The sequence below is a fragment of the Mobula hypostoma genome, chromosome 18 (assembly GCF_963921235.1).
Source record: "Mobula hypostoma chromosome 18, sMobHyp1.1, whole genome shotgun sequence".
Taxonomy (NCBI): domain Eukaryota; kingdom Metazoa; phylum Chordata; class Chondrichthyes; order Myliobatiformes; family Myliobatidae; genus Mobula; species Mobula hypostoma.
The window spans coordinates 27340530-27367936 of NC_086114.1; the positions used below are offsets into that span (position 1 = coordinate 27340530).

General features: G+C 40.8%; 1 protein-coding gene across 1 annotated transcript in view; it reads left to right on the forward strand.

The window, feature by feature from the left end:
• The window catches only part of col13a1 (collagen, type XIII, alpha 1), a 123712-nt gene that overhangs the window by 56795 nt on the left and 39510 nt on the right, over positions 1-27407 (forward strand). The window contains exons 17-19 of the mRNA XM_063070629.1: positions 2262-2288; positions 3768-3812; positions 25985-26029. Of these exons, the coding sequence (XP_062926699.1) occupies positions 2262-2288; positions 3768-3812; positions 25985-26029 (117 nt within the window). The remainder of the gene's footprint in view (positions 1-2261; positions 2289-3767; positions 3813-25984; positions 26030-27407) is intronic.

The following is a 27407-nucleotide window of genomic DNA, read 5'->3' on the forward strand; positions in this document are numbered from 1 at the left end:
TTAGAATAACCTGTTCAGTTTTGTTCCCCTTCTATGCATCAATGCTATTTACCTCAAATTGGAGGAGATTTTTTACTCCCATTGTACTCTGGATATTCTCCAAAATTTCCAACTGGGTTTATTGACGGCCATTTTATCCTGAGTTTCTTCAAAGCAAGAATGTCTGCTCTGCCTTGGAAGTGGGAGGGGGGGTAATGCTTGTTCTCTACATCAAGGGTGCAGAGGTTGAGAGGGTGAGAACTTCAAGTTCCAAGGAGTGAACTTCACCAATAGCTTGCCCTGGTCCAGCCATGTAGACGTCATGGAAATAAAGGTCACCAGCCCCTCTACTTCCCTGGAAATTAAAGAAATCTGGCATGTGCCAGTTAACCCTTACCAATTTGTAACTGATGCATCATAGAAAGCATCCTAGCTGGATGCATAATGGTTTAATACAGCAACTGTTCTGCACATGATTTCAATGAGCTACAGAACTGTAGACTCACCACATCACAGAAACTAGACTCCCTTCCATGGGATCTGTCCATATTTCCTGCTGCCTCAGTAAAGCAGCCAGCATAATCAAGGACCGCACTCACCCCAGATTTTCTCTTCCAATCAGACAGAAGAGAAAAAAACCTGAAAGCAGATACCACCAGGTACAAGGATAGCTTCAACCCTATTGATATATTAAATAGTTCCCTAGGACAATAAACTGGACTCTTGACCTCACAATCTACCTCATTATGACCTTGTGCCTTCGTGTTTTCCTACACTCCACTCTCTTTGTAGCTGTAACACTATTCTGCATTGTTATTGTTTTACATTGTTCTACCACAGTACAGTATGGCAATGAATTCCACAGCTTCACTACTCTGTGGCTACAGAAATCCCTCCGCATCTCTGTTCTAAATGGATGCCCCTCTATTCTGAGGCTGTGCCTTCTGGTTCTAGACTCATCCACTATATAAAAAAAAACATCTTCTCCACATCCTTTCTATATAGGCCTTCCAATATTCTATGGGCTTCCATTAGATTCACCGCTCATTGCCTGCCAACCTGCAAGTTAACGTTTAGGGAATCCTGCCCAAGGACTCCCAAGTCCCTTTGCACCTCTGATTTTTGAATTTTCTCCCTGTTTAGAAAACGATCTACGCCTTTATCCCTTCTATAAAAGTGCACAAACATACCCTTCACTATTTTGTATTTCATGTGCCACTTCTTTTTCCATTCTTCCAATCTGTCTGAGTCCTTCTGCAAACTCCCTGCTTCCACAACACTATCTGCCCCACCAAGGATCTAAATATCGTCAGCAGGCTTGTTCACAAAGCCATTAATTCTGTTATCCAAATCAGTGACATATAACATGAAAAGGAGAGGCCCCAACACTGAACCCTGCAGAACACCGTTAGTTGCCAGCAGCCAACCAGAAAAGGCCCCCTTTATTCCCACTCTTTGCCTCCTGCCAGTCAGCCAATCTTCCATGCATGCTAGTATCTTTTCTGTAATAATATGGTCTCTTATCTTGTTAAGCAACCTTGTCAAAAGTCTTCTGAACTATTCTAGAATCTTGTGATTTTTACCGTATTTTGGTACATATGCTATATGACAATAATAAACCAATTCCAATTCCAACTTCTGTGAGGTTATTTCTCTTTTCTAGAATTATTCCTGCCTCTTCTCTGTTTCTATAGTCAACCAGTCTTTTTGCTGCATGTTCTCATTTGTGCTTCTTGTTCTTCTATCAGTTTCTTTTCTCTTCTTTTCCTCAGGGAGAGGTTGGTGAATTAGGGCTTCCTGGTCCAGCTGGCTTGCCAGGATCTGTGGGCCGAAAGGTAAATGTGGAGGGTAAATCTGTGTGCCCTCGATCGTCTCAGAATGTCAATATATTAACAGCGATTAGTTGCATATTATTATGAGGAAGCACTGAGACATCTGCTTTTAATAGAAAATAACGTTTCTTAACAAAGAATGGTTACAGTTGTCAAGCGCAATTAGTTACACTATCGTTAGAAGCCTTCCATTTTCACCTAATGAACTGGTAACAGGCTTCAGGTTATCTTTCATTTCAAGGCTGTTAAGTTCGTATTTTTAACACTTTCAGGATGGTTAAGTAAAGTTTCAGCTGTCAACTGTGTGTGTATGTTATTTCAGATCTGTTTGAAGGACGCTAAACTCTACACAGTACATATGATACATTAGCTGACCTCATTCTTTTTCCTGCATTCTATAAGGTGACTTATCTCTGCTTTGCTTTTGATTTTCCCATTTGTGTTTAACAGGGTGACCGAGGAGAAGTCGGGCAAAAGGTAACGGGGCCATGTTTCTCTTCTTTTTATCTCTAATCTGGGTTGCCCCTACCTTAATCTATTTTGTCTCGCTTTGCTTTTCTAAATCATTTAACCTTTCCACGGTTCTGCTACTGGTTTGAATCAAACTTATGAATGTCACACAAAAGTAAACTTTCATTGAAGAGACCTTTTACAGTTGTGTAACTGTAGAATTTTCCTGTTTTAGTATAATTAGGATTTATATGTGGTCCAGGAGGGTGTATAATCAAATGCTGTCTGTGCTCAAACACTTCTTTTCCGAAACACAAATGCACCAAAATTGTTTCCCAGATCTGGTTGCTTTATAAGTATACTTCTGATGAAAAAAAAATGCAGCATTCACATTGTCTAGAACTGTTTTGAACCACCCCTTTGTGATATTATTGCGTAAGTGTTACAGCTGAGCTTATTTTTCAACTGGTAAGAAATAATGATTTATCGAGTAATATGAGTTAAGAAATTTTAATAATGTAGAGGCTGGTATTGCAGAGATTAGCCAAATTTAACAATGATAAAAACTAAGAACAAGTTAGATCAACAAGACAAATGTATGTTGCCTTTAAGCAGTTTTTCAATATACGCAGCCTATAGAGGTGTGAGATTACAGGAACTAGCTAATCATAAAGCTGGAAGATTTTCTCATGTTCAGTAACCGGTTGGGTACAGACCTTAATGCTTGGTGGGAACCTGTATTGAATTTGAATCTGCCTCTCCATTAGCTATTATAGAAACTAAAAGGGGTCTGCGGGAAGGCTGGTCACCTTCTAGGGAGTTGTGGCAAGGAGGAGTGTTCAGGAGAGCAGGGAGTGGGAAGGAATGGTAGAGAGAATCCAGTCAGAGAGACATTAGTTCTTCCTGGTTCTATTACAGAACATTTTCTTCTTGGAGATCTATTCCGATCTGCAGTTTGACTACAGAACTGAGGTGACAATTTCCCTAGTAAAAATATAAATCTGACACAAAAAGAGGCCCTGCTCCATGTAGTCATCTTTTCCACTCTGAATCAATGGTCTGAAATTATAAATTAGTCAAAAAAATGTTTCCATTTTGATCCCACGGCTATTATTCTCAGTTTTAACTGCTAGTGCACCCCAGTTCTGGGAGGGAGATTGGTTCAAGTTCTCATGAGAAACAGGCAATTTCTACATCAGGAAAGCAATGAATAATGGAATCCAGTTTTGACCTAAGCAACAAATAGAGGCTCTGCACCCAACACATTTGTACTTTGAGTGCATTGTAAAAGGATTGTTATTTATATATTGACAATTGTGCAGGGAGGTATTTCTGTGGGGAGGGTGAGGTTTAGTTCAGTGTACTTTCTATGCAGTAATCAATAGGGAAGCTAAGTATGTTAATTGGAAACAGTTATTGCATGAGCCCCAGCATGTAAGGTTGTGACTACTGTTTACTTCTTCTCACTGATTCGTTTGAACTTTTGTTCTCCCTCTACACATACAGGGAGAGCCTGGTGAAATGGGTCGGGCAGGCGCCAAAGGAGAAAAGGTAGTTTTAACCACCTTTGTTTGGTTGTAATTGCTAAGGTTCATATCAGATCACTGGCAGTCTATGATTTAATTGAACACTCACACTTATTTTCTAAGGGGGAAGTCTGAGAAACCTGCCACTTCCATCATATCTTCCAGTCAATGGGAAACATTTGTTTTGTAACAAGATAAGTTAATGGGACAGTTTTAGATTGAACAGGTACATACTGGGCCAGAGCTTGCCTTTGAATATTGTTTTACATGAAATGGCTTTAATCTCAATGTATTAGTTCAATTAAATCATCTATTTAAATAATAATGGTGTACATCTTTATGCATGTATATTGTTTAAATAGAGGAATTAGTCCAATTAACATTAACAATTAACCTTTTTAATGTTGGTGCAAAAACACATATGTAAGCGGGCCGGTGGTGTAGTGGCGTCAGCACCAGACTTTGAAGCGAAGGTCCAGAGTTCGAATCCGCCTGCCTCCTTTCACGCTTTCCATCAGTGCTGGGTTGAGCTAGCAGCTTGGCCTCATTTTAAAAAAAAAGTCAAATGCTAACAAAACCGCAAAATTGCTGCCCAATGTGACAAAAAGGGACAAGAATACATACATCAGGGTTTTTTTTTGCACAAATACTTGCATTAAGTCATTATCAGACTGATGGCAACATACTGAAAGAAAAGTTTAAAAAGCTGAATGTGTTCCCTTTTTTGCACTACCTATATAGTAATCTTATGTTTTTACGTGGTACTGCTGCTGCAAAACAATAAATTTCACGTCATATAAGTCAGTGACAGTAAATTTCATTCTGGTTCTGGAATTACTAACTGGAATTCCATTGGAGATGTGTATCACAGGTTTGCTTTTAGTTGTGGTACTCCTGCAGGAATATTACCTGATGAAACTTACCCCAACACATTGTACACTGTGTTTAGCATTTTTATGTTATGAGAATCTGTAGGACCACCAAGATAGCAAAGGAACTTTGTTTAATAGATTGTGCTCAACTAGAACAGATAGCGAATATTTAGCATTATATCTGATTGTGCAGTACCATAGCAATTCCATTAACTGTAACATTATCAGTCAATGCAAACCAGAAATGCTGGACTATTTTGCAGATTTAAGCATAAACAATTTCAGTTGTGCATATTTTTACATAAGCTCGCACTTGACGTTGCCTTTAAATGAAAGCACTGGTTTTTGCCATGTTGGTCAAGTCAGCGACGTGTTGGTCAAGTCCTGTCCCGCCTGCCTCATCTGGGTGAGTTCTGGTGGATCCTGTAGGTGACTCATCAGCCACCTCAAAATTCACAGAAGTGGAGTTGAATTGGGATCTGTATTCCTTGGAGTTTCAAAGAATGAGGGGCAGCCATAGTCTAATGTATGACATCCTAAGGGGATTTGATGATATGAGGAAAATGAGTTTGTCCTCATCATGTAGATGCAGGCTAGATGTTTAGATGTTCTCACTAGTGCGAAGAGTAACAAGGAAGATCTCATAGTTAAAGATGAGGGCCAGTCATTTAAGACTGAGATGGGTAGAATTTTGTTTTCTCTCAGAGATGAGTGAATCCTGGAATTCACTGCACAGAATAGGATTAAAAACCAGAGTACTGGAAATGCTTAAGGTTGAGGTAAATAAATATTTGAAAGATTGAGAAAATGCGGAACGCAAACAAAAATGCTGGAGGAAGTCAACAGGCCAGGCAGCATTAGTGGAGGGGAATAAACAGTTGAGATTTTGGGCTGAGATCCTTCATCAGCCCTGGAAAAGAATGGGACAGAAGCCAAAATAAAGAATGTGGGGCAAGGGGGGAGAAATACAAGCTGGCAGGTGATAGGTGGGAGCAGAGGAGGGGAAATAATGTAAGATGCTGAAAGGTGACGCCTGGAACAGGTAAAGGGCTGAAGAAGAAGGAATCTGATAGGAGAGGACAGTGGACCATGGAATAAAGGGAAGCATATGGAAAGCAAGAAGGAGGTGATGGGCAGGGAAGAAGAAGAGAAAGGGTGAGAGTGTAACCATAATGAGGAGTGGGAAAAGGGTGAAGGAGGAAGGGGGAGTAATTACGGAAGTTAAGAACTTGCTGTTTATGCTATCAGATTGGAGGCTACCCAGACGAAAATGAGTTTGGTCTCATCATGGCAGTAGCGAAGGCCATGGGCAGATATGTTGGTATGGGAATGGGAAGTCAAATTGAAATACATGGCCAGTGGAGGGTCCTTCCTTTTATGTTGGACAAAGCGGTTCCCCAGTATACATAGGGTCCCACCAATATACAGGAGGCCACATCAGAAGAACTGAACGCAAGAGATAATTCTGGCAGACTTGTAGAAATTGAGTGTTGTAGGAACTGGCATAGAAGAGGAATTAAGGGCTTATATAAACCAGCAACGGTCACAGTGAATGGTGGGGGAGGCTCGAGGGGCCTAGTGACCTACTCCTGCCTCTTTTTTCTGTGTTCTTAAGAAGCAAGTCATTCTCACTCTTGAGGAATTATCAAAGAAGAAACAAAAGGATGATGATTCTTTTTCATAGATGCTGCCTGGTCTGCTGAGTTCCTCCTGAATTTTGTGTGTGTTGTTTGATGTTTCTTTAGCTTTGAGAGGAGGGGTTCAATTGAGTTAGTTTGCCATTCGGAGTGTGCGTGTGTTTATGGCTTCAGCTGGCAGTCATGGCTGTGCGGGTGGTGTTTCAAGTCTGAGTCAAGTTGCACGTTCAAAATCATTTCCAGGCATTTGGTGCGTAATCTAGGCCGATGCACCATCTCTCCTCTCATGAGTGTAGATGGCACTATTTGAAGAAGTAATGGTTTGATTAGTTTCCTGGCTAACATTTACCCTTTGATGTGTCAGTGAGGCATAGTTATCAGTTCAGTTATGCAGATGTTCGAGTGAACTTGCTGTGTGTAAAATTAGCTGCCATTCTTTCTTTACTGTATAACGTTTTAAATGAACCAATGACAGGGAATTATTTTGGGCAAGCCCTTGTAAGTCATTTGTTGTCTTCTGCACTCTGGTTGATCTTTCATTGATCCTGTTATAGTTTCTATTCTATAGATTTGCTGAGTATTCTCCTAAGTAAATGAATGTCAGGGTTGTATATGGTGACATATATGTACTTCGATAATAACATTTACTTTGAACTTTGCACTTTGTAAATTCATGAAAGTACTATGTATATGCAGTAACATTTTCTGGTATTTAATCAAAATGTCTTTACTTTATACTTTAATTAATGCATTATCTTTATGAGTCACCTGAGACCTGTACAGACATAGCAAGTTATATGAAGATAAAATTATTGGAAGGAATTGATACTGATTACTAGTTGTTGTTAGCTTTAACCTAGTTAGTTGTTATAAAGACATACCCATAAAAACAGCACTTCAGTCTACCATCTCCGTGCCAACCATGAAGTACTCATCTACATAATGATCCCATTTACAGCCTGAATTTTTACATTCCATTTACCTCCATCTACCAGTACTTAGTCCATACCATGCCACTGCCTTCAAGATTCAAACGTATGTCCAGCAACATAACCCAGGGACTACCTGTACTTTTTAAGTTGTGGGAGGCTGTTTCCACCACTTCAAGCATTGCTTTCCAGATTCCAACCACCCTATGGGAGAAAGAGTCTTCCTGCAACTTCTACTCTGAAGCTATTCCCTCTAGTTTTAGATGCTGTTGCTATAGAGAAAGATTTCCCACTATCTGATTGATCTATAAACCTCTTAATTTTTGTGTAGCTCCTTGCCTGCTCCACACCATCAAATCCAGCCGATCCAGTTCCACTCATAACTGGAAACGCCCTGTCCAGACAGCATCCTCACTCCTGTGCAATCACATATTTGTCTTTATTCCTAGTTGCTGAACTGGTAAATACAGATTGCCTACGGACTCATTTTACTGTCTACTGCTTGCTTAGAAATGACCAGGTCATTAGCTCTAATTGCTGTTCCATCGTCGAGTGTCTCACTGGCAATTCCAGTTCTTGTCATGTTCAGTTAGGAATGTGAAAACTTGGGCTGTCTCTTGGAATCTGGTCAACAGTTGATGGAGCCAGACTTATTATATTTACAACATTACCCTGTGCCTTCAGAAATACTTCAGTAGCAATAAAGCATTTTGGAATGTCCTGAGTTTGTGAAAGAAATGAAAGAGAATAGATATTTAAAAATCTACCCTTGAATTTTTTTTTAAATTTCATTGTTTTCTATTTGAAAATAGATTATTTACTGAGTGGAAGGTGCTAATTTCACAATCTGGAAATCTGAATTGACATTTCAGTTCATGAATCACATGTACAGAGGGTAGATACAGGATGCTACCTGGGTGGCTGGGACAGGGTTAGGGAGCAGGATCTCAAATCATGATTGATATTAGGTTCAAATTCAGATTTATTTATTTATCATATGTGCATTAGAACAGACACTGAAATGAATGGTCTGCGTTAACAACCAGCACAACGTAAGGATGTGTTGGTACGCATTCCAGTGCCAACAAAACATGCACATAATGTTCAGCAGAACAACATCAGCGAATACAGCAAACAAAACAACAACAGCAAAACAGGCCCCTTTCCTTCCTCCCTCCCTGTCACTCACACAGGAGAACAGATCACGTTGTGTTGAGGTGTGCCTGTTACTGTGTATTTTCAGAAAAGGCAGTATCCCTACGAATGTCGCGGGCCTCTGTGCTGCTTCCCTTTGAGCCTCGCACTGAGCCACCAACTGATCTTACACCCAGCCCCCAGACTGCCCAATGTCCCGACTGACCCTTGACTGGCCGCATTTGCATTCTGCTCCGTGCACTCTACAGTGATTGATTCCTGACATTTGCCCCGAAACTCTCAAGTCAGCTCTTTTTGTTTCAAGCACAGGATTAGAATAAATACTGTCAGGTTGCAGCCTTGCTTCCATCAATAACCATCCAATCACTGAGACGTGAGGTTGATGCACTCCATACACATTTTGGAAAGTACTTGAAGTAGACAAATTTATTTGAGTGTAGTGTGGATTTTGTCTTCTGATTTATAGTTGCTTCTGTAAGAATTTCCATCTTTGCAGTAAATTCATTCCAAGCTCTACAGTTTAAAAAGATGCAAAGGTCATCAGTATACAATAGCACCTTGTACTGACCATGAGACTTCGGAGCAGAATTAGGCCACTTAGCCCTTGAACCTGCTCTGCCATTCCATCATGGCTGATCTATTATCTTTCACAACCCCGTTCTCCTGCCTTCTGCTCGTATCCTTTGATGCCCTGACTAATCAAGAATCTATCAACCTCCATTTTGAATGTATTCAGCCACCCGTGATAATGAATTCCACAGATTCACCACTCTCCGGCTAAAAGAAATTTCTTCTCGTCCCCGTTCTAAATGGGCATCCCTCTGTTTTAAGGTTGTGCCCTCGGGTTCTAGACTCGCCCACTATAAGAAACATACTCTCCACATCTAGTCTATCTAGGTTTTTCAGTGATTGATACGTTTCAATGAGTAGCCCCCCCATTCTTCTAACTGCCAGTGAATACTGGCCCAGAGCTATCAAATGCTCCTCGTACATTAACCCTTTCATTCCTGGAGTCAGTCTCGTGAACCTCCCCTGGACTCTCCAATGCCAGCACACCTTTTCTTAGATAAGGGACCCAAAGTGGCTCACAAGTGCAGTCTTACCTTATAAAGCCTCAACATTCCATTCTTGTTCTTGTATTCTAGTCCTCCCAAAATGAATGCTAACATTGCATTTTCCTTCCTTACCATGAGCTCAACCTGCAAGTTAACCTTTAGGGAGTCCCGCATGGTGGCCAATTAGGAAAAGGGGAGGTGCAACGAGACCTAGGTGTCATTATATACCAGTCATTGAAAGTGGGCATGCAGGTACAGCAGGCGGTGAAAAAGGCGAATGGTATGCTGGCATTTATAGTGAGAGGATTTGAGTACAGGAGCAGGGAGGTACTACTGCAGTTGTACAAGGCCTTGGTGAGACCACACCTGGAGTATTGTGTGCAGTTTTGGTCCCCTAATCTGAGGAAAGACATCCTTGCCATAGAGGGAGTACAAAGAAGGTTCACCAGATTGATTCCTGGGTTGGTAGGACTTTCATATGAAGAAAGACTGGATGAACTGGGCTTGTACTTGTTGGAATTTAGAAGATTGAGGGGGGATCTGATTGAAACGTATAAAATCCTAAAGGGATTGGACAGGCTAGATGCAGGAAGATTGTTCCCGATGTTGGGGAAGTCCAGAACAAGGGGTCACAGTTTGAGGATAAAGGGGAAGTCTTTTAGGACCGAGATTAGGAAAAACTTCTTCACACAGAGAGTGGTGAATCTGTGGAATTCTCTGCCACAGGAAACAGTTGAGGCCAGTTCATTGGCTATATTTAAGAGGGAGTTAGATATGACCCTTGTGGCTACGGGGATCAGGGGGTATGGAGGGAAGGCTGGGGCGGGGTTCTGAGTTGGATGATCAGCCATGATCATAATAAATGGCGGTGCAGGCTCGAAGGGCAGAATGGCCTACTCCTGCACCTATTTTCTATGTTTCTATAAGGGCTCCCAAGTCCCTTTGCACCTGCAATATTTGAATTTTTTCCCCCCATTTAAAACATAGTCTTCACCTTTTGTCATTCTACCAAAGTGCATGACCATCTAGTTCCCTACATTATATTGCATCTGCTACTTCTTTGCTCATTCTCCCAATCTGTCCAAGCCCTTCTTCAGACTCTGCACTTCATCAATACTGTTGACATATAACATGAAAACAAACAGTCCCAATACTGACCCCTGCAGAACACCACTGGTCACCAGCAGCCAACCAGGAAAGGCCCCCTTTGTTCCAGCCTTTGTTCCAGTCTTTGCCTCCTGCCAGTCAGCCACTCTTCTATCCATGCTAGTATCTTTCCTTTCCTGTAACACCATGGGCACGTATCGCATTAAGTGACCTTAAGTGTGGCACCTTGTCAAAGTCCTTCTGAAAATCAAAGTAAACATCATCCAACCAACACACATCAAAGTTGCTGGTGAACGCAGCAGGCCAAGCAGCATCTATAGGAAGAGACGCAGTCGACGTTTCAGGCCGAGACCCTTCGTCAGGACTACAGTCGACTGCGCCTCTTCCTATAGATGCTGCTTGGCCTGCTGCGTTCACCAGCAACTTTGATGTGTGTTGCTTGAATTTCCAGCATCTGCAGAATTCCTGTTGTAAACATCATCCATTGACTTTCCTTAAATTCTGCCTGTTACTTACTTTAAAAATTCCAACAGATTTGTCGGGCAAGGTTTTCCCTTAAGGAAACCATGCTGTCATTGGCCTAATTTATCACGTGCCACCAAGTACCCCAAAACCTTATCCTTAGTAATTGACTCCAAAGTGTCCGGACTGCTTAAATCAAACTGACTGGCCTAGAGTTTCCTATCTTCTGTTTCCCTCCCTTCTTTGAGTGGAGTGACATTTGCAATTTTCCATTCCATGCCAGAATCAATGATTCTCGAAAGATCATTGCTAATGCCTGCACCACCTCTTAAGCTATCTCTTTCAGAAGCTTGGTCATCTGATCCAAGTGACTTATCTACCTTGATATCTTTCAGCTTCCCAAGCACCTTCGCTTTAGCAATAGCAACTACACTCAGTTCTGTCCCCTGACACTTTTGAATTTCTGGCATACTGCAAGTGAAATCTGATGCAAAATACTTGTTATTTTTTTCTGCCACTTTTGTCCCATATTACTACCTCTCCAGCATCATTTTCCAGTGATCCCATATCTACTCTCGCATCTCTTTCACTCCTTATATATCTGAAAAAATTTTTGGTATCCTCTTTGGTATTTTTGGCAAATGCCTTCATAACTCATCTTTTCTCTCTTTGTGTTTTTTGTTGCCTTCTGATGCTTCTTAAAAGCTTTCCAATCCTCTAACTTCCTATTAATTTTTGCTATATTATATGCTATCTCTTTTATTTTTATGATGTCTTTGACTTCCCTTGTCAGCCATGGGTGCCTCATCCTCCCTTTCGAATACTTCTTCATCTTTGGGATGTATCTTATCTTGCACTTTCCAAATTGCCCCAGAGACTCTTGGCATTGCTGAAATAATATTGTCCCTACCAGTGTCCCCTCCCAGTCAACTTCAGCCAGCTCCTCTCTTGTGCCTCTGTAATTATCTTTACTCCACTGTAACACTGATACATATGACTTTATCTGCTCCCTCTCAAACTGCAGGGCGAATTCTATCATATTATGACCACTGTCTCCTAAAAGTTCCTTTACCTTAAACTCCCTAATCACATCTGATTATTACTGTCTGTTTTATCCCAGTGTATTACTCTGAAACTTTGATTCCACCCCATACAATTCCTTTTACTCAAGCATGAGATTAAATTCAGATTTTTACAATGGTTCTGCTGGCCTGCTGTAATTAGCTTTACATTGACCAAGAGTCAACTATTGTGAAGTGCACCTGTTGACCAATGCATCCAGGGATCTCAGTCAGGCATCAAATCTGTGCAAAGCTTATTTTGGCATGGTAGGAAATTTTAATTTATAAAGAATTGTTCTGCACCTGGGCAGAGTTAAATGTCCAATTTCTCGGCTATTAATGGAAATGTAGCATACAATTCAGTGTGTAGTTTTCCAGATGGTTGCATTATCTAGCAACAGAAAACAACTTACTCAATTGCTGAACCTGGACATTAATCTGATACAACTTATTCTTGATTGTTCCCTTCGGTTTCAACCCTAAGAGTGGCAGATTGCAAATTTTTGTTGCAAGGGCATCACAGTAATGTAGCAGTTAGCGTAACACTATTACAGCACCTTGTATAAGATCAAGGTTCAATTCCCGCTGCTGTCTGTAAGAATTTTGTATGTTCTCCCCTTGACCACGTGGGTTTCCTCCCCATTACAAGGACGTGTGGGTTAGGGTGAGTGAACTGTGGGCATGCTATGTTGGCACCTGTTGCATAGTGACACTTGTGGGCTCTCCAGCACAATCTTCGCACATTTAATTTGATGCAAATGATGCATTTCACTGTATGTTTCAATGTATATGTGAAAAATAAAGCCAATATTTATAGATTTTTTTTACTTTGCTTGTTTATTTAAGTGATGTGGAGCTTCCTTGAATTCCAGCTCTAGGATTAGAAATCGAAAGAAACTCCGTGTGACAGTACATAGATAGGCAAAGTAAGTCTGTAATTTTGTAAACTGAAAATTTATAACTGCAGCTCCTTCTGCAAAGTAAGTCATAGTCATTGACATGGAATATACCTGGTGTGGGGTTAAATTTAGGTGATGACATTGTGGGGCAGCTTGAAGTCTAGTCCCTTGTGTTTGCACACCAACGGTGCCATCTGCTGGTCCCACTTAATGTACAGAGTGATTGAAAATCACTCGAATTTTGATGTATCTGGTGAGGGTAGGGGAAACAAAAGAAATCAATGCTTCACTGGTACATTATTTTTAAGTATTAATTTTTAAGGATTAATACTTTGTCTGCATATGTAGGGTTCCTTGAAGTGTTAAGTTATTTTCTTCAGATAAAAAGTGAACTTGTACATTTGAACCATGTTGGAAATACATGCTAGGTTTAGTGTTGGCTGTGCCAGGTCCTCAGAGTAATTCTGTCAGTTGCTGTCTGCCCTGTTTTCTTTTTTTCAGAAATACGGCATGGTAACACGCCCTGTTGGCCTAACAAACCTGAGCCATCCAGTTACATCCAAGTGACTAATTAACCTCGTAACCGGTGCGTCTTTGGAGTTTGGGAGGAAACTGAAGTACCCAGAGGAAACAGGGAGAACAAACAAACTCTTTGTAGACAGCAGCAGGAATTGAGGCTTGCTGGCAATCTAACAGAATTACACTAACTGCTTCCCCCATTCCCCATAACCCTGCAAATAATTTTCTTGCATACCTCTGCAATTCCCTTTTGAAGGCTCTGATTGACTCTGTTTCCACCATACACATAGGCAATGAGATCGTAGTTACTCTCTGCGTAACGACATCTTTTCCTTAAGTGTTCCTTGTATTTTTGTTCAAAACATAAAACTAGCCAGAAAGAGGGAAAGTTCCATTCCCTTCACCCTATCTAAGCCTGCCATGATTAGCGGCACGTCTGTCAAATATCTCAGCTTTTATCATTCCCGCTTCAACAGTGTAAACTTGTAGCTAAGACCCTCACCCCTGCAGATATTCGAGTAAACCTTTTCTGCACTCACTCCAGGACCTTGTATTTTTTTTTAAATAAGGTGACTGGAACTGAACAGTGTATTCCAGTTGTGACCATACTAGTGTCTTATACAGATTCAACATAATCTTGTTTTTGTTGTCTGTGTTTCTATTTATGAATCCCCAGACCCCATACTGTAACTGCTCTCTCAGCATGACCTGATACATAAGTACACCCAGGTCTCTGTTGCCTGGACACCTTTTAGATTTGTCACATTTACTCTACCTTGTCTTTTATCTTTCAGTCTACATGTACCACTTAATGCAACCTCATGTTAGATTTCAGCTCCCACATGCCTGACCAGTCAGCTCATCGATCTTCTGTACTGATGTTCAATGAAGCAACACACGAAGACTACCTCACTCTTTCTGCACTCTTTATTTAATTTAATCTATTCATATATTTCTAGTATTTGTATGTATTGCACTGGACTGCTACCGCAAAGGGACATATTTTACGATGTATGTCAGTGATATTAAACCTGATTCCAATTCTGATTCGTGCTATGCACTGCACTTCAATGTTTGGCATCATAAGTATATTTGGAAATTTTACCTTGCTCACCCAAGTCTGACTCACTATTAAATATATATAAAACCATTGCTGATTACAGTACTCACCCTGTGAAAAGCATTGTACACCAGTCTGGAAAACCAGCTGTTTACTCCACTGTCTACCACTCTTCCAAGAAACATTATGACTGGATCTTTAATTCCAAGGGTTCTGTTTTTTTTTAACCAACATTTTGCACTGAATTTTATCCACTGTTTTCAAAAAAAGAGAAAGAATTATACTGCTTCCCCTCCATCAACTTTCTCTGGTTATCAAAATGTTAATCAAGTCAGTCAAATAATTGTGTCTTTACAGATCCCAGTTGGCTTTCCTGAATAAGCCCAGACTTCCGTAATGAGCTTTTCAATTTATGTGTATTTTAAAAGGGAGGAAAATGAGTCATTGTATTCGGATTAGCAGAAAAATAAAATGAGTGTGCGGAGGAGGGTTTGATAACTAGTTGATCTTCTACCATTGTTTACCCAGAATGTTTCCAAATCAGCAATACTTTGAGCCATTGGATTTGTATCAGGTCTCAGATTTAGTCAAAGTCCTTTTTACAAATTCTGGTGCTACAGGGCACAGAAGAAAGCTCTTTTTCTCATGTAGATTTGATGCAGCAGCATTAATAGTTTAGGCCTCGGCTATCAATGAACTTCCAAGCAGCAGGGCAACGGCCAAAGTAGTTGTCAGCACCCAGGCTAAATCCTGAAGACTGATCTTCATCAGTGTTTCATACTCAGCCACTCTTGAACTTGAGCCAGGATGATACATTCTAAGCAAATATAATCTTTTCAACAGCCTCTGGAACCCCCTTCCTCCCCACCCAATCTGATCACCCGACATAATTCCAACACTGCCACAATCACAGGCCTGACATCCCTTCAGTAGCCAATGACATGCACCCTACCTCCCACCCACCAATATCCCAAATTGACTCTTTAGGTACTTATTAGCCCCTCATACTGGCCAGCCCTACCAGACTCCTCCTGGCCTCTCTCTCCCTTTTAATCAAGGATTGTGTCGCAAATCTGTGACATACCTGCATTTCTTCCCTTTATGGGACAAGTGGTGGATTTGAGCAAGCTACCAGTAACACTACCCTCTGGTGATCAAAGGCAGGCCCTCGTGGGGAGCAGACAGACTCCATAATTTCACCATCTTGGCCACCATCTCCTTGTGCCTGGCTCAAGTTGCTGGAGGCTTTCCATGCTATTCTCCAGGTTTCTACAAAGGAGGGAAAACTGTGGCGCATAGCAATGTCTTCTTGCAAAGGATGATGAATTCCTGGAATTTCTGGCAGGTTGTGGAGGCTGGATCATCAGGGACATTTAAAGCAAAGCATTGTTGAAAGATTGGGAGTTATATGTATGATAATGGCATATGACATTGGTTTACTAGCAATAGATAGATAGGATGACCATGTTGCAGTGTAGTAATCAGAGATTTATAACCTCATCCCAAAGTGTCACTGACAACTGTTTGAAGCTAAACATCCTGCCATGAGTTATAAGATGTTCTTTAAAATATTTATGCATGTAGTCGGCAAGTAGATAGGTAGATAGGTACTTTATTGATCCCAAAGGAAATTAGTGTCACAGTAGCATTACAAGTGTGCAGATATACAAATATTAGAAGAGAATTAAGAAAGCTTAAACAATCTAACAGGAGAGGGTCATCACTTCCCCATGATAGAGCCAAATGGCGGAGGGTAAACATGACCTCGTAGCGCTCCTTGGAGCTGTGCTGTTTGCTTAGTCTATTACTAAAAGTGTTCCTCTTTTCTGCCAAGGTGGCACGCAGAGGGTGAGAAACATTGTCCAGAATTGCCAGGATTTTCCGTAGGGTCCCTTGTTCTACTGCAGCCTCCAGCGTGTCCAATTTGACTCCTATAACAGAGCCAGCCTTTCTAATCATTTATTGAGTCTGTTGGCATCACCCGTGTTGATGCCATTGCCCCAGCAAACCACCCCATAAAAGACTATACTGGCTACAACAGACTAGTAGAACATGTGAAGGAGAGGCCTGCATACTCCAAAGGACCTCAGTCACCTCAGGGAGTAGAGGCAACTCTGGCCCTTCTTGTACACAGCCTCTATGTTGGTGCTCCACTCAAGTCTGTCATCCAAGTACACCACCAGGTACTTGTTCCATTTTAAAAGTGGAAAATTGCTGTGCTTCATTTGAAGTGGCATTTCATCCTCGGTAAATGATGAGAAATAGAGATCTGGAGATTAAAGTTAAAGCATTTTAGTGGCAGTATTTGTAAACAAAATAATTTTCAGATAACATGACTGCGTTATACTGCTACTGTGCATCTTTGTTGTTATTTAAGGATTTAAAGTATGTATGATCACACTCATGTAGTGAGTTGTGTTTCATACGTGTGCAAATATCTCAGGGGATTCAAATTACACCCCCAATTACACCTTGGTTCAGTGAAACACGACGGTGTTCCTGATACTTGGCCATTGATGGGGTGGATCACTCCTGCAGTAGGTATAATGGTAACACACACAAAATTCTAGAGGAACTGAGCAAGTCAAGCAGCATTTATGGAGGGGAATAAGCAGTCAGCGTCTCAGGCCAAGACCCTTCATCAGGACTTGGCCCAAAAGGTCGATTGTTTATCCCCTCCATAGATGTTGCCTGACTTACTAAGTTCCTGCAAATTTTGTATCTGTTGCTGAAGATTTTCAGCATCTGCTAAGCTTCTTTTGTTAAGGAGTAAAGGTAGCTCACTTCCATCCAGAGATGAGTTCAAAACTTATTCATCTATTGGTTGGACACTCTAATAGTTAGCTGGAGGTGGGTAGCCCACTTGTAGGGGTAGGCAACATCACTTGCTCAGCTGGCAATGAAATACCAACTTATTCTTCTGGAGGTGGAGTACTTCATGTAGATCTGGAGAGTGGCGCCCACATTGTTCAGCTAGCAACAATGTCGAGATTGAGATCGGTACCCTACATTTACCTGAAGATAAATATACAGTGATCATCTGGAGATGAGGTAGAGCTGGTGATTGGTACTCTGTCTTTGACAATGCTGTACCCACCTGTTCAGCATTCGATGTGGTACCCAATGTTCAACTGGACCGAAGAATATCTAGTAATTATCTCCAGCTTGTGTTGCACTCCAAATTCTGCAGCTGGATTTGTGGTACCCAGATATTCAGCTGATATTTTGGCCATTCTACCTTATAACTCCTAGGATCAGTCCCAATTATGCCTTTGATCATCAGAAAAGCAGCACCACTTTAGCTATACCAGGTCCTGGGAATGCAATATCAGCCTAGTTTCCTGGTTCCAGTTGGTCGGTGCTGACTGAGCTCTAGGAGTTAGGGTTTTGGGTTGTATGTGGTTCCACAGTGTTGACCAGTTACTTGGCAATTAGTGGAAACTCCTGAAGACTTAATGGTTGACATCACTTCAGCAACACAGATGATTGTTGGTCTTGCAAATTACAAATCAGATCAAAATTCTGTTCAATTGGTAAAAGAAAAAATCTTTGAATAGGGAGACAAAGCATATGCAGCGTTTCCACCCAATCAGTCCACCTCAGTGTGCTGCATAGCCAACATTTTAATGTTTGAAGTTTGTGAAGCTATTTGGCTTGCAAAAGTTGTATAAGCAATAACAGATGGTTAGATGATTTTCATGTCACTATGACTGAAACTAATTTTAATCGTCTGAGGAACAAAATATTAACGACATAAATTTACTAAAAGTCAAGGTGCAACTCCAGACACCCGCTGTATGTTCTCATTCTGTGTATCAGCAAAGCTTCAGGTTACTTGCTTGCTGATGGATTTCACTGATTCATGATATTAGACCCTTGGACCTGATTCCGAGAAGTTAATTTGAGATTTAATCTTAACATTTATCATTGTTTGTAAATAGGGTCAGGAACTGTGAATCATTATCACCGTCAGTCACTCAAAGGTTCATTGGCAGTGTGTTGCAATGACAAGTATGTATATGTGCATGGGTTTTCAGCAGAAATATGAATCTAGAATGATTGTATCCCCTTTCTATTCCTGCCATCCTATCCTGTCCTGCTCTTGATCTTGCCTTTTCCTCATTCCCATCCTTCCCTGGAAAAGAATTGACAATATTTCTTCTTGATATTTTCTGTTTACATTGTACATGTTTTTTTTTAACTTTCCTGTCTTCTATAGGGAGAGTTTGGAAGACCTGGTATCCCAGGAAAACCTGGAACAAAGGTATTCCATGTCCCCAGATTTCCCCTTACTCCCTTAGCCACCCACAACCGTGCACACAAGCACTTTAAAGTGACAGCAATGCGTTTCAATACAAAACCCCTCTTGCTTTTGTTTGTTATCCATTATAGTAGTTATGAGTGGGCTGCTGTATTCCTTTATACTGCTAGACTCTTCCCAAATGTCCAAGTGTTTGGCTATTTATGGGTAGATGGGTTTTTTTAAACAAAAATTCAGATGCTCCTGGGAGAGAGTTTGTAAACTTCTTGCCAGACTGGCTGATGTGTAACCCCAGATAAGTGATCCTCCAGCAGGCTTAGCTACAGTCAGCCAGTAAAGTGCATCTGCTGTCTTCCAATAAATTCTAAGATGTATAGTGTTTATTGAAAGTCTTTTTGTCAATATTTTATTGTTCAAACGCTTAAGTCCTGATACACAGATAGACAGTGAAATGGAGCTTGAATTGATTTTGATTCAAAAAAAGCTGATGATAAAAGATAAAGAGGACAAACCATGGGGAGAACAGACTGCTCAGTGCAAACTAATATTTCCTTCCAGGTTTTCCATTTGTGTATTGTCTTCACAGAATCTGCTCCCTTCCCATTCTCTAATCCATGGCCCAATCGCCCAAATCCTTTTAAGAGTTTTAACAGAAATGAACTCGAACTCAGAATACAGTTTGTTCAACCAGTTTCATCAGTTTATTAGTTATACAGTAAAGCTCCTGTCTGATTGCTTGAAAATATCAGTGGTTAGACATCTGGCTCACTGAGGCCTTATTTTCTGTCTTCACTTTAAACTCACCAGGGTACTGTATCCCGCAGTTGTTTTCAACCTACCAGGACTCCATTTCCTGTGCTCACTTTAAACTTGCCTGGGCCTTGTTTACTGCCCTCACTTCAAACCCAATGGGGCTCCATTTCCCGTGTTCGCTTTAAACTCATCACGGCCCTATTTCCTGTACTCCTTTTAAACTGAGGTTCACTGGAAGATTTATTGTACAGTACTACTATATAACAGCTAAAAATAGTGAATTAAAAATGTGTTGGGCTAATAGTAGGAGTAATGTCCAGTCTATTGCCTGTCCAACACCAGCAAAGACCTGCACAACACGCAAAGGTATCAGTTTAACTGTAACCGATATTACTGGTTGAATCTGAGGGATATTACCCAACAGGATGACTAATCATCACATATTGTTCATTTTAAAACACATTTATAGTGATATTACTTAAACTAAATATCTAACTGAAATTGTGTTTTTTTTTTAACTCACTTCCACCTCTTGTTATTGTGTTGCTCTGGTATCTAACTGCAAACTATTTCCTGCTTTCAATCAATAGGGGATATTTTTTTCAGCTCTTCCTGGGTTTAAGGTTAGTCGCAGTACAAACCCAATTATTCTTTCTTTCTGGACTCTTTTGGTTTCTGACCTGTTTTCCTCTCGTGCATTTCTCTTGGACACAGGGAGAGCCGGGGAAGAACGGACCACCTGGACAGAAGGTGAACTTTTAGTTCATTTCATGCTCGACTGATTTAATTCCTTGAGGTGCTCTTTTCGTTCTGAGGCACTGTGGCACAGCATAATGCTGAACAATCTAAAAGCATTTTGGTGACCAGGAGGATGCAACAATTAATCAGTACTTGCTGAGTGTTTCTTTTATGAGGTCTTTAACTTGTTTAGTATAACATAGAAAGAGGCTTTTTGGCCAATCATATCCATGCTGGCTATCAACAGAACACTCTCATCAATCTCATACACCCCCAACAACATCTCTTTGATACTATTGCCACTTACTATGTACTGTGGACCACATACACTCACCAGTTGACCTACTCTCATGTCATTGAAGTGTGGGATAAAACTAGACCATCCAGCAGAAACCCATGTAGTCACAGAGAGAGTATGCAAACTCCTTTGAGGTTATGCTGCGAGGCAGCAGCACCAACCTTCTTTGACTTCTTCCTGTATCAAAAGTATCAAAAGTCAAGTGGCCTCTCCTACTCCCATTTTCTTATGTTCAGTGACCGGGCATCCACAGTCCATTCTTTGACTTCTTCCAATTCCGTTTTGATTTTCAGTTCCCCCTATGTCTTCAGATCTTTTGCCCTTTTTTTCAAATGGAAACTGTCCTCATAATTGATTTCATATCCACTGGTGCAACACCCTTGTTGTGGCTGGGTGTGGTGCTCACAGCGAATTGTGTAAGATTTTCTGATAGGGATTAAATTATTGGCCTGAACCAAGAAACAAAGCTTTAACCACAGAGCAATGAGACGGCAAGCTGTTAGAAAAGCAATCAAGGTTGCACTATTCGACATCATTGCAGAAGTGTTTGAACAGCTGATGATATTTGAATTCCAAGGCTCGTCCTGCTGTTTAGCATTCATAATTTAATATGTTTTATAGACAATGCTGTTTTAATGCATTAACCTGTCTGAGTTCTTTTGCAATATCCCTGATAAGTCATGAAAATTTAAAAACAGATGGCTATAATTAAATAATCAAACAACTGTCAGCGATAATGGCTTCATTTTATGCAACTACTGTATTGTAAAAAATCTCTGAACTGCATAAGGCGATAGAGTTCTGACCCACTCCATGCATCACAATGTGGCCTCACCACGAATGAAATGAAATGCTTTGAGTTTTGTTGTCTGCCCTTGATGTTCCCTCCTCCTTCACTTTTTCTTACAAGACTTAATGTGCTGACCTCCTTGTCTTCATATTTTATGCATAGGGGGAACCAGGAGAAGCTGGTCCACGTGGCCTCCCCGGAAAGAGGGGGCTCAGGGTAGGATCTGTGGTGTGGGTCTGACTGACATATTGATGCATGAATTTGACGTGCAGAAACTACTGCTAACAAGACCTGTATAGAGAATGAGCCTTTCTGTAAACCAAGTGAGGTGATTTCTAACTTTTTGTAGTTTATTGGGACCGTTTGTATAGTTTCACAGTACCTCTCATTATTCACTGTTTTGCTCAAATACTGATTAAGGCTACACTTGGCAAATTAGCTGTAGAGAATGGTGCATTATTATGGCCTCTATATAAAGGCAGCAAGGTTCTGCAAAGATGAAGACAAGATTACTATTGATCCTACAACTGAGGAAGTACACAGAGTCAGAGTCACACAGCATAGAAACAGGCCCTTCAGCCCATCCAAACTAGTCCCATTTGGCCCATATCTCTCTATACCTTTCCTATCCGTTTACACATCAAGGAAGACTGAACAGCCTGGAGATCATTTCTCTAAAAGCACTGAGGAATGAAGTTTATGATCACGAAAGATGTATTTGATTAAATGTTGAAAGAGATGTGCACAAGGCAGGAACAGAGAACATAAATTTGGGACGACTTTTAAGAAATCCAGTCCAAAAAAAAAATTGAGCTGGCGGTAGAGAGAAACTGGGCTGGATTGTGCTTGATCCAGCCCACTCCTCGTGCTGTTCTCTAAGATATTCATGTGGCTGCATTTATTGAACTGTCACACATAGTGTGTTGGAAGCCTGGCTCCTGCAGCCATTCCACAAAGTGGATTGAACTAGGCCTCAGGTGGTGGATTTAGATCACCCTGGTCACAGCTCACTGTAGTCAAAGGCCTCAGCAACATATTCATAGACATTTAAAAGGTTAAAATAACTAGAAATCATTAAATAATTAAAGCAGATTTAAAAACAATCAGTTAAAATAATGAGTAAATAAGGGAAAGTGAATTTAAAACTTTTAAGGTTAATCAAAAGTAAAAAATATACGATTTCCAATCCAGTGAATTGTGTCCCATCCTGGCAGAAGTGTAATGTGAAAGGCATCTGTCTATCTGACTCCAGTTGCAGAGCAGTCTGAATCTCTGAGATCTAGTCTCCACCTTACTCCTGATCTGTGGTCACAATGTGCTGGTGTGAAACTCCAAAATGAGCTAACCAGCAGATCACAGCTATCCAACAGTTCCCAATGGAAGCTTTGGGTAGCGAGCATTGCAGTTTAGCCAACAAAACTCACTTCTACATGGAATTCTTGGGGTGACTGTTATGGATTTGATGGAAACAAAATAAAAGGCTTTTGTGAATTACCAATTCAACTTCTTTGGTTAGTATCCCAGACCTAGTCAACTTTAACGACTTCATCACATTTCCTTTCATCATAAGATCAGAACTGAGCGTGATTGCTGATGATTGCAGAACCTTCAATATAATTGGCATCTCCATAGCACTGGTGAACAACCAATTTGTACTGTCTATTAGAGCTGGGGTTCACAGTATAAAAAAAGATTGGGAACCCCTGTTTTAGAGACACAGACTGCACTATTGACTTTACAAAGGCAGTTAAGGATGGACAATAAACACTGATCTTGCCTGCAATGCCTAGATCCTGAAAAATGTATAAATATATAAATCCAACAAGTTTCTGTGTAACTAAAAGTTAACAAATATCATGACACTTGCTGGTGATAATAAATCTGATTCTGATTCTGTGCTGGAAATTCAATGTAAATGGTTCGTATATAAATGCTCTAGGTTCATTTTGTCTCAAAGTTCAGAACAAGTAGTTTATTCAAATCTCCACTTCAAATGTATATTAGAGTAAAACGTAACCTCTGTGTCATTGCTTACAGGTTGAGTTTTGGCAATCTGGCAATGGACTTTTTATTTTGGAAGACTTACAATGCACGAGTAGTGTGGGAAATCGTAACTGAAGTGTTTCACTTCATATTCAAAGTTCCCCATACCCTGTGTGGTTTGTAACTGCATGCGATAATGTCATCAGACTTGCATGTGATAGTAACACCTGACGGGACCTGGTGCATGACCCGGGGCCATTCAGTGTAAGATTTGAAGTCACACTGTCAGAAGTTGTTCTGGAACCTTAAGTTGCGCTGAAGATTATTATTTTTGCTTTGATATGGGTGGAATCATCGTTGCTGGTGTAGTGTTACTTACTGATTAGTTGAGAGATCTTAAACAGAGATTTTACTGTCTTCTGCCTCATTACCACTCTTTAAACATCACAGAAGAAGATCAAAAAGAAGTGTGAGCATTGGCTATTCACCTCCTTGCATCTGATCTATTGTTTAAGGAGCTCTTGGCTAGCCCTATCCTTCATCCACTTTGCTACCAATCCCCATCTCCTTGGTATCCATCTCGGCCTTGAATTTACTCCAGTGGAAATAGGAATGTTTTACACAGATGGCAAATCAGCGGATTTTACCAGCCTAGAGGGTTGTGGATGCAAGATCTTCAGAGGTATTTAAAAAGAAAAGTTATTTATTTTTAAACAAACAGAACAGAGGCTCATGGGGAAATTGGTGTAGGAGAAGAAATGAGACCTGGGGCAGATCAACTGTGATCAAATTGAAAGGCTGGCTAAGCTTGAGATGTCCAGTGGGCCCCCTCCTTCTCCCATTTTCTTGTGTTCAGTCACCATGCATCCACAACCCTCTGAGGTAAATCGAGATGACGTTCTATGTGAAGAAACAACTCAGCCCCATATCTCCATATTGCTGAGGCTGAGCCCCTAAGCTTTGTTCTATTGAAATCAATGGAAACAGATCTCAGTGCTGGAGTTCCATGTGCATTTGCCATTATATTTCACATTTTTGTATTTCTTTATGGCATAATTCAGTCCAACAACCCCCTTTGTGCAGGCCCTCAAAGAATCCCACTCTTCCTCAAATATCTTTATATTCTTGCACATGGTCTTAGCACCTCTTACTTGTCCCATCAACCACCCACAGCAGGGATAATTTACAACAACCTACTAACATCCCGACCTACGTGTCTCTGGCATGTCGGTGGAAACTAGAGTACCTGCAGAAAACCCACAGTGCCTGTAGTCACAGAGAGAATGTGGAAGTTCCACACAGACCGCACCCGAGGCCGGATTCAAACCTGTGCTGTTGGAGCCGTGAGACAGATGCATTACATCATGTGTCTAGTCTAAAGAGAAGGGAACAAGTTTGTATACCCTGAGGATTACAGCAAGGAAGGAGTAAGGGAAAGGAGTGACGTGGGAGCAGCTGAGTGCAAAAGGAATTTAAGAAAGACCTGCAACAAGAAACAACTCCATTCTTCGGTCTGACCGATTAAAAAGCAACAGTTTTAACATTTGACTAATTGTTACATAAGTGATTTTGTTCTTTCTGAAGGTTAGGACAAAAAAATCAATTGCAAACCAGCTAACGAGACTCAAGAGTTGAGCAGGCCATTTTCAATTTCATGCTTCTACCTCAAATCACAAGTGACCGTGACAATAACCATTGTGTTCCAGAAAATGGAAAATCTCACAGTCCAAAATTGTACTTGCTCACAGATATTGGGCATTCAGAAAGATCTAATTGTTAGAGTAAATTTTTTTTTAAAAGATGGTTTTGTTCATTTTTAAAGCTGATTAACATGCTTGTGCACAATTGGTTAATAATTCAGGAAGGTGCAAGGATGGAGCAATTACCAGGCACCGTGTCCAATCATTCATTAACCTTCGGAAGTGAAATGTAGTAGAATAGTTCATGGGTGTTTGACCTCAGAAAGAACAAAGCAGTGCAAGTCTGTACAGCTATAGTGCAGTTTTAGATACATCATTTGCTAAAGTGCATTAATACTTTGGAATTCGTTCAGAGAAAGGTATGTTCTGAAATGCAAAGTGAGACACGCAATGCTGAATATGTTAACTTAGAAGAAAAGTAGGTTGAAAGCAAAATAGACCCCTGTGGTTGAATGGGGGGGAGGAGGTACAGTATATGCAAATTCTATCATTTTACTAACGTGTTCCTTTAACCACTTTGATTCAGTGAATTTCCTTTAAGATTATGATTTGCTGGTAATGCAATACCATTCTGTGCAACTAGTAGCTGTCAAATTAGTTAATTTTGCTGACCAGTAGTCATTTACAATGTGGTGTTACATAGAAATTGGTATGAACCTATAGGCAAGCATTACAGTGGGGGAGAGTTATGAATTTTAAGTAAAAAATATTTCAGCACCATTATAAGATGGATCACAATTCATTCTTGTTTTATTCCCAGAGGATTTTCTAGTTTTTGAAAGATGGCCATCTGCTGGTTTCTAATTTTAGGATGTTTATTTCATTTAGAATTTGAAGTTCCCTCATTTGAATTCAGATGTGGCGAGTTAGACAAAGATGAATTACTTGATTTCTAACCTGGGTGTTTGTACTGTACAGGGTGAAAGTGGCCTGCCAGGAAGAGATGGCACACCAGGGCAGAAAGTAAGTCATTTTATATAATGCAGATAGCTGGGTTTAAGGCCATGATGTTTTTTAGTGAGCATCAATTAAAGTTGCTCATTTACACATCTCTACTGTAGTGGGACAGAATTGATTATCTGTGTTCTTATTTTATAAGCTATAATCTAAGTACCTTTGCATGTGATGACTTAGAAGGATCCATCCTCAGTTGAAAATGTGGTGTTAGGTCTCACATCCATCATCAGTATATACACTGGTACCTTATATTGGCCTTGCAGGGTGTCTGTGGCTTCCTAGTTCGCAGTGTTCTCCCAACATCACTGTTTACTCCATTCTGTGTGACTAGACCGTACCCAATGAAAGTCAAAACCCGCCCTGGTAATACCTTGGGCTTTTTCCATTGTTTCCAAACACCTATGCACGTGTTGCAAACTTTATAACTATTAAGTGGAGGTTGGTTGTAGGGGATTCGCAGCCCATTCCTTAGTTAGAGCCTTCAGCATTTTGGGCATCGAGAGAGAGAGGAAGAGAGAGCCATCCGCAGTACCACCGATGCGGCAGAGAGGGTCTCAAGATGGCTGTGGCTCAAAGGAGGGGAGCCATGGAGTCATAAGTAGCTAGCCATCTGGACACAAGCTGGGATCTGATCAGTTCCAGCTGGGTCACCTGGAAGAGGGTGTATGATGTTGAAAGACCCAAAACACCCGATGATTCCAGGAAGATCACTGAAGATGTGTCCAGAGGCATCAGTAGATGTATGTACACAGCATTAAAATATTGTATATTGATTGCATTCAAGCTTTGCAATTAAATTTAAAACATTAATAATAAATCACATATCCTCACCTTTCACATGTGGATTGTTGATGCACCAGGTCCAGCTGGGATACACGATGAACCAGATGTGAAGTGTTGTCAGGGTCATAGAACTGAGATTGCTCGAAATGTGAGGTGGAGCAGGCAATTGGATGCATCCAATCTAGCTAGTGATGCACTGTTATGGAAGACTGCGATGTGAAAATATGCACCTTCGTCTTCAAATCCACACCAATGCTGGCTCACTACCAGCACGATCCAGCCAACACCTAAGGCTCCAGCCCAAGTTTAATTTTCCCACCGTTAATTCCATTTTGAATAAACGAGGTTGAACCACCCCATTCATAACCATTTGACCCTGAATCTCTCTAAATCTGAGTCCTCCTCTGGAACATTGCCTTTTTGATCAACTCGTATCTCTGCTCCTGATGCCTTCATCTGTTGTTACCTGCATTCTTCATCATCTCAGTTCATAATTGGCCAGAAACTCCAGCTTATCTGAAAGTTGGTTGGTTGCTTGAATACGATGCTGTTTCCCCATCACCAGTCACTGATCTGTACTGATTCCCTATCCACCACAGCT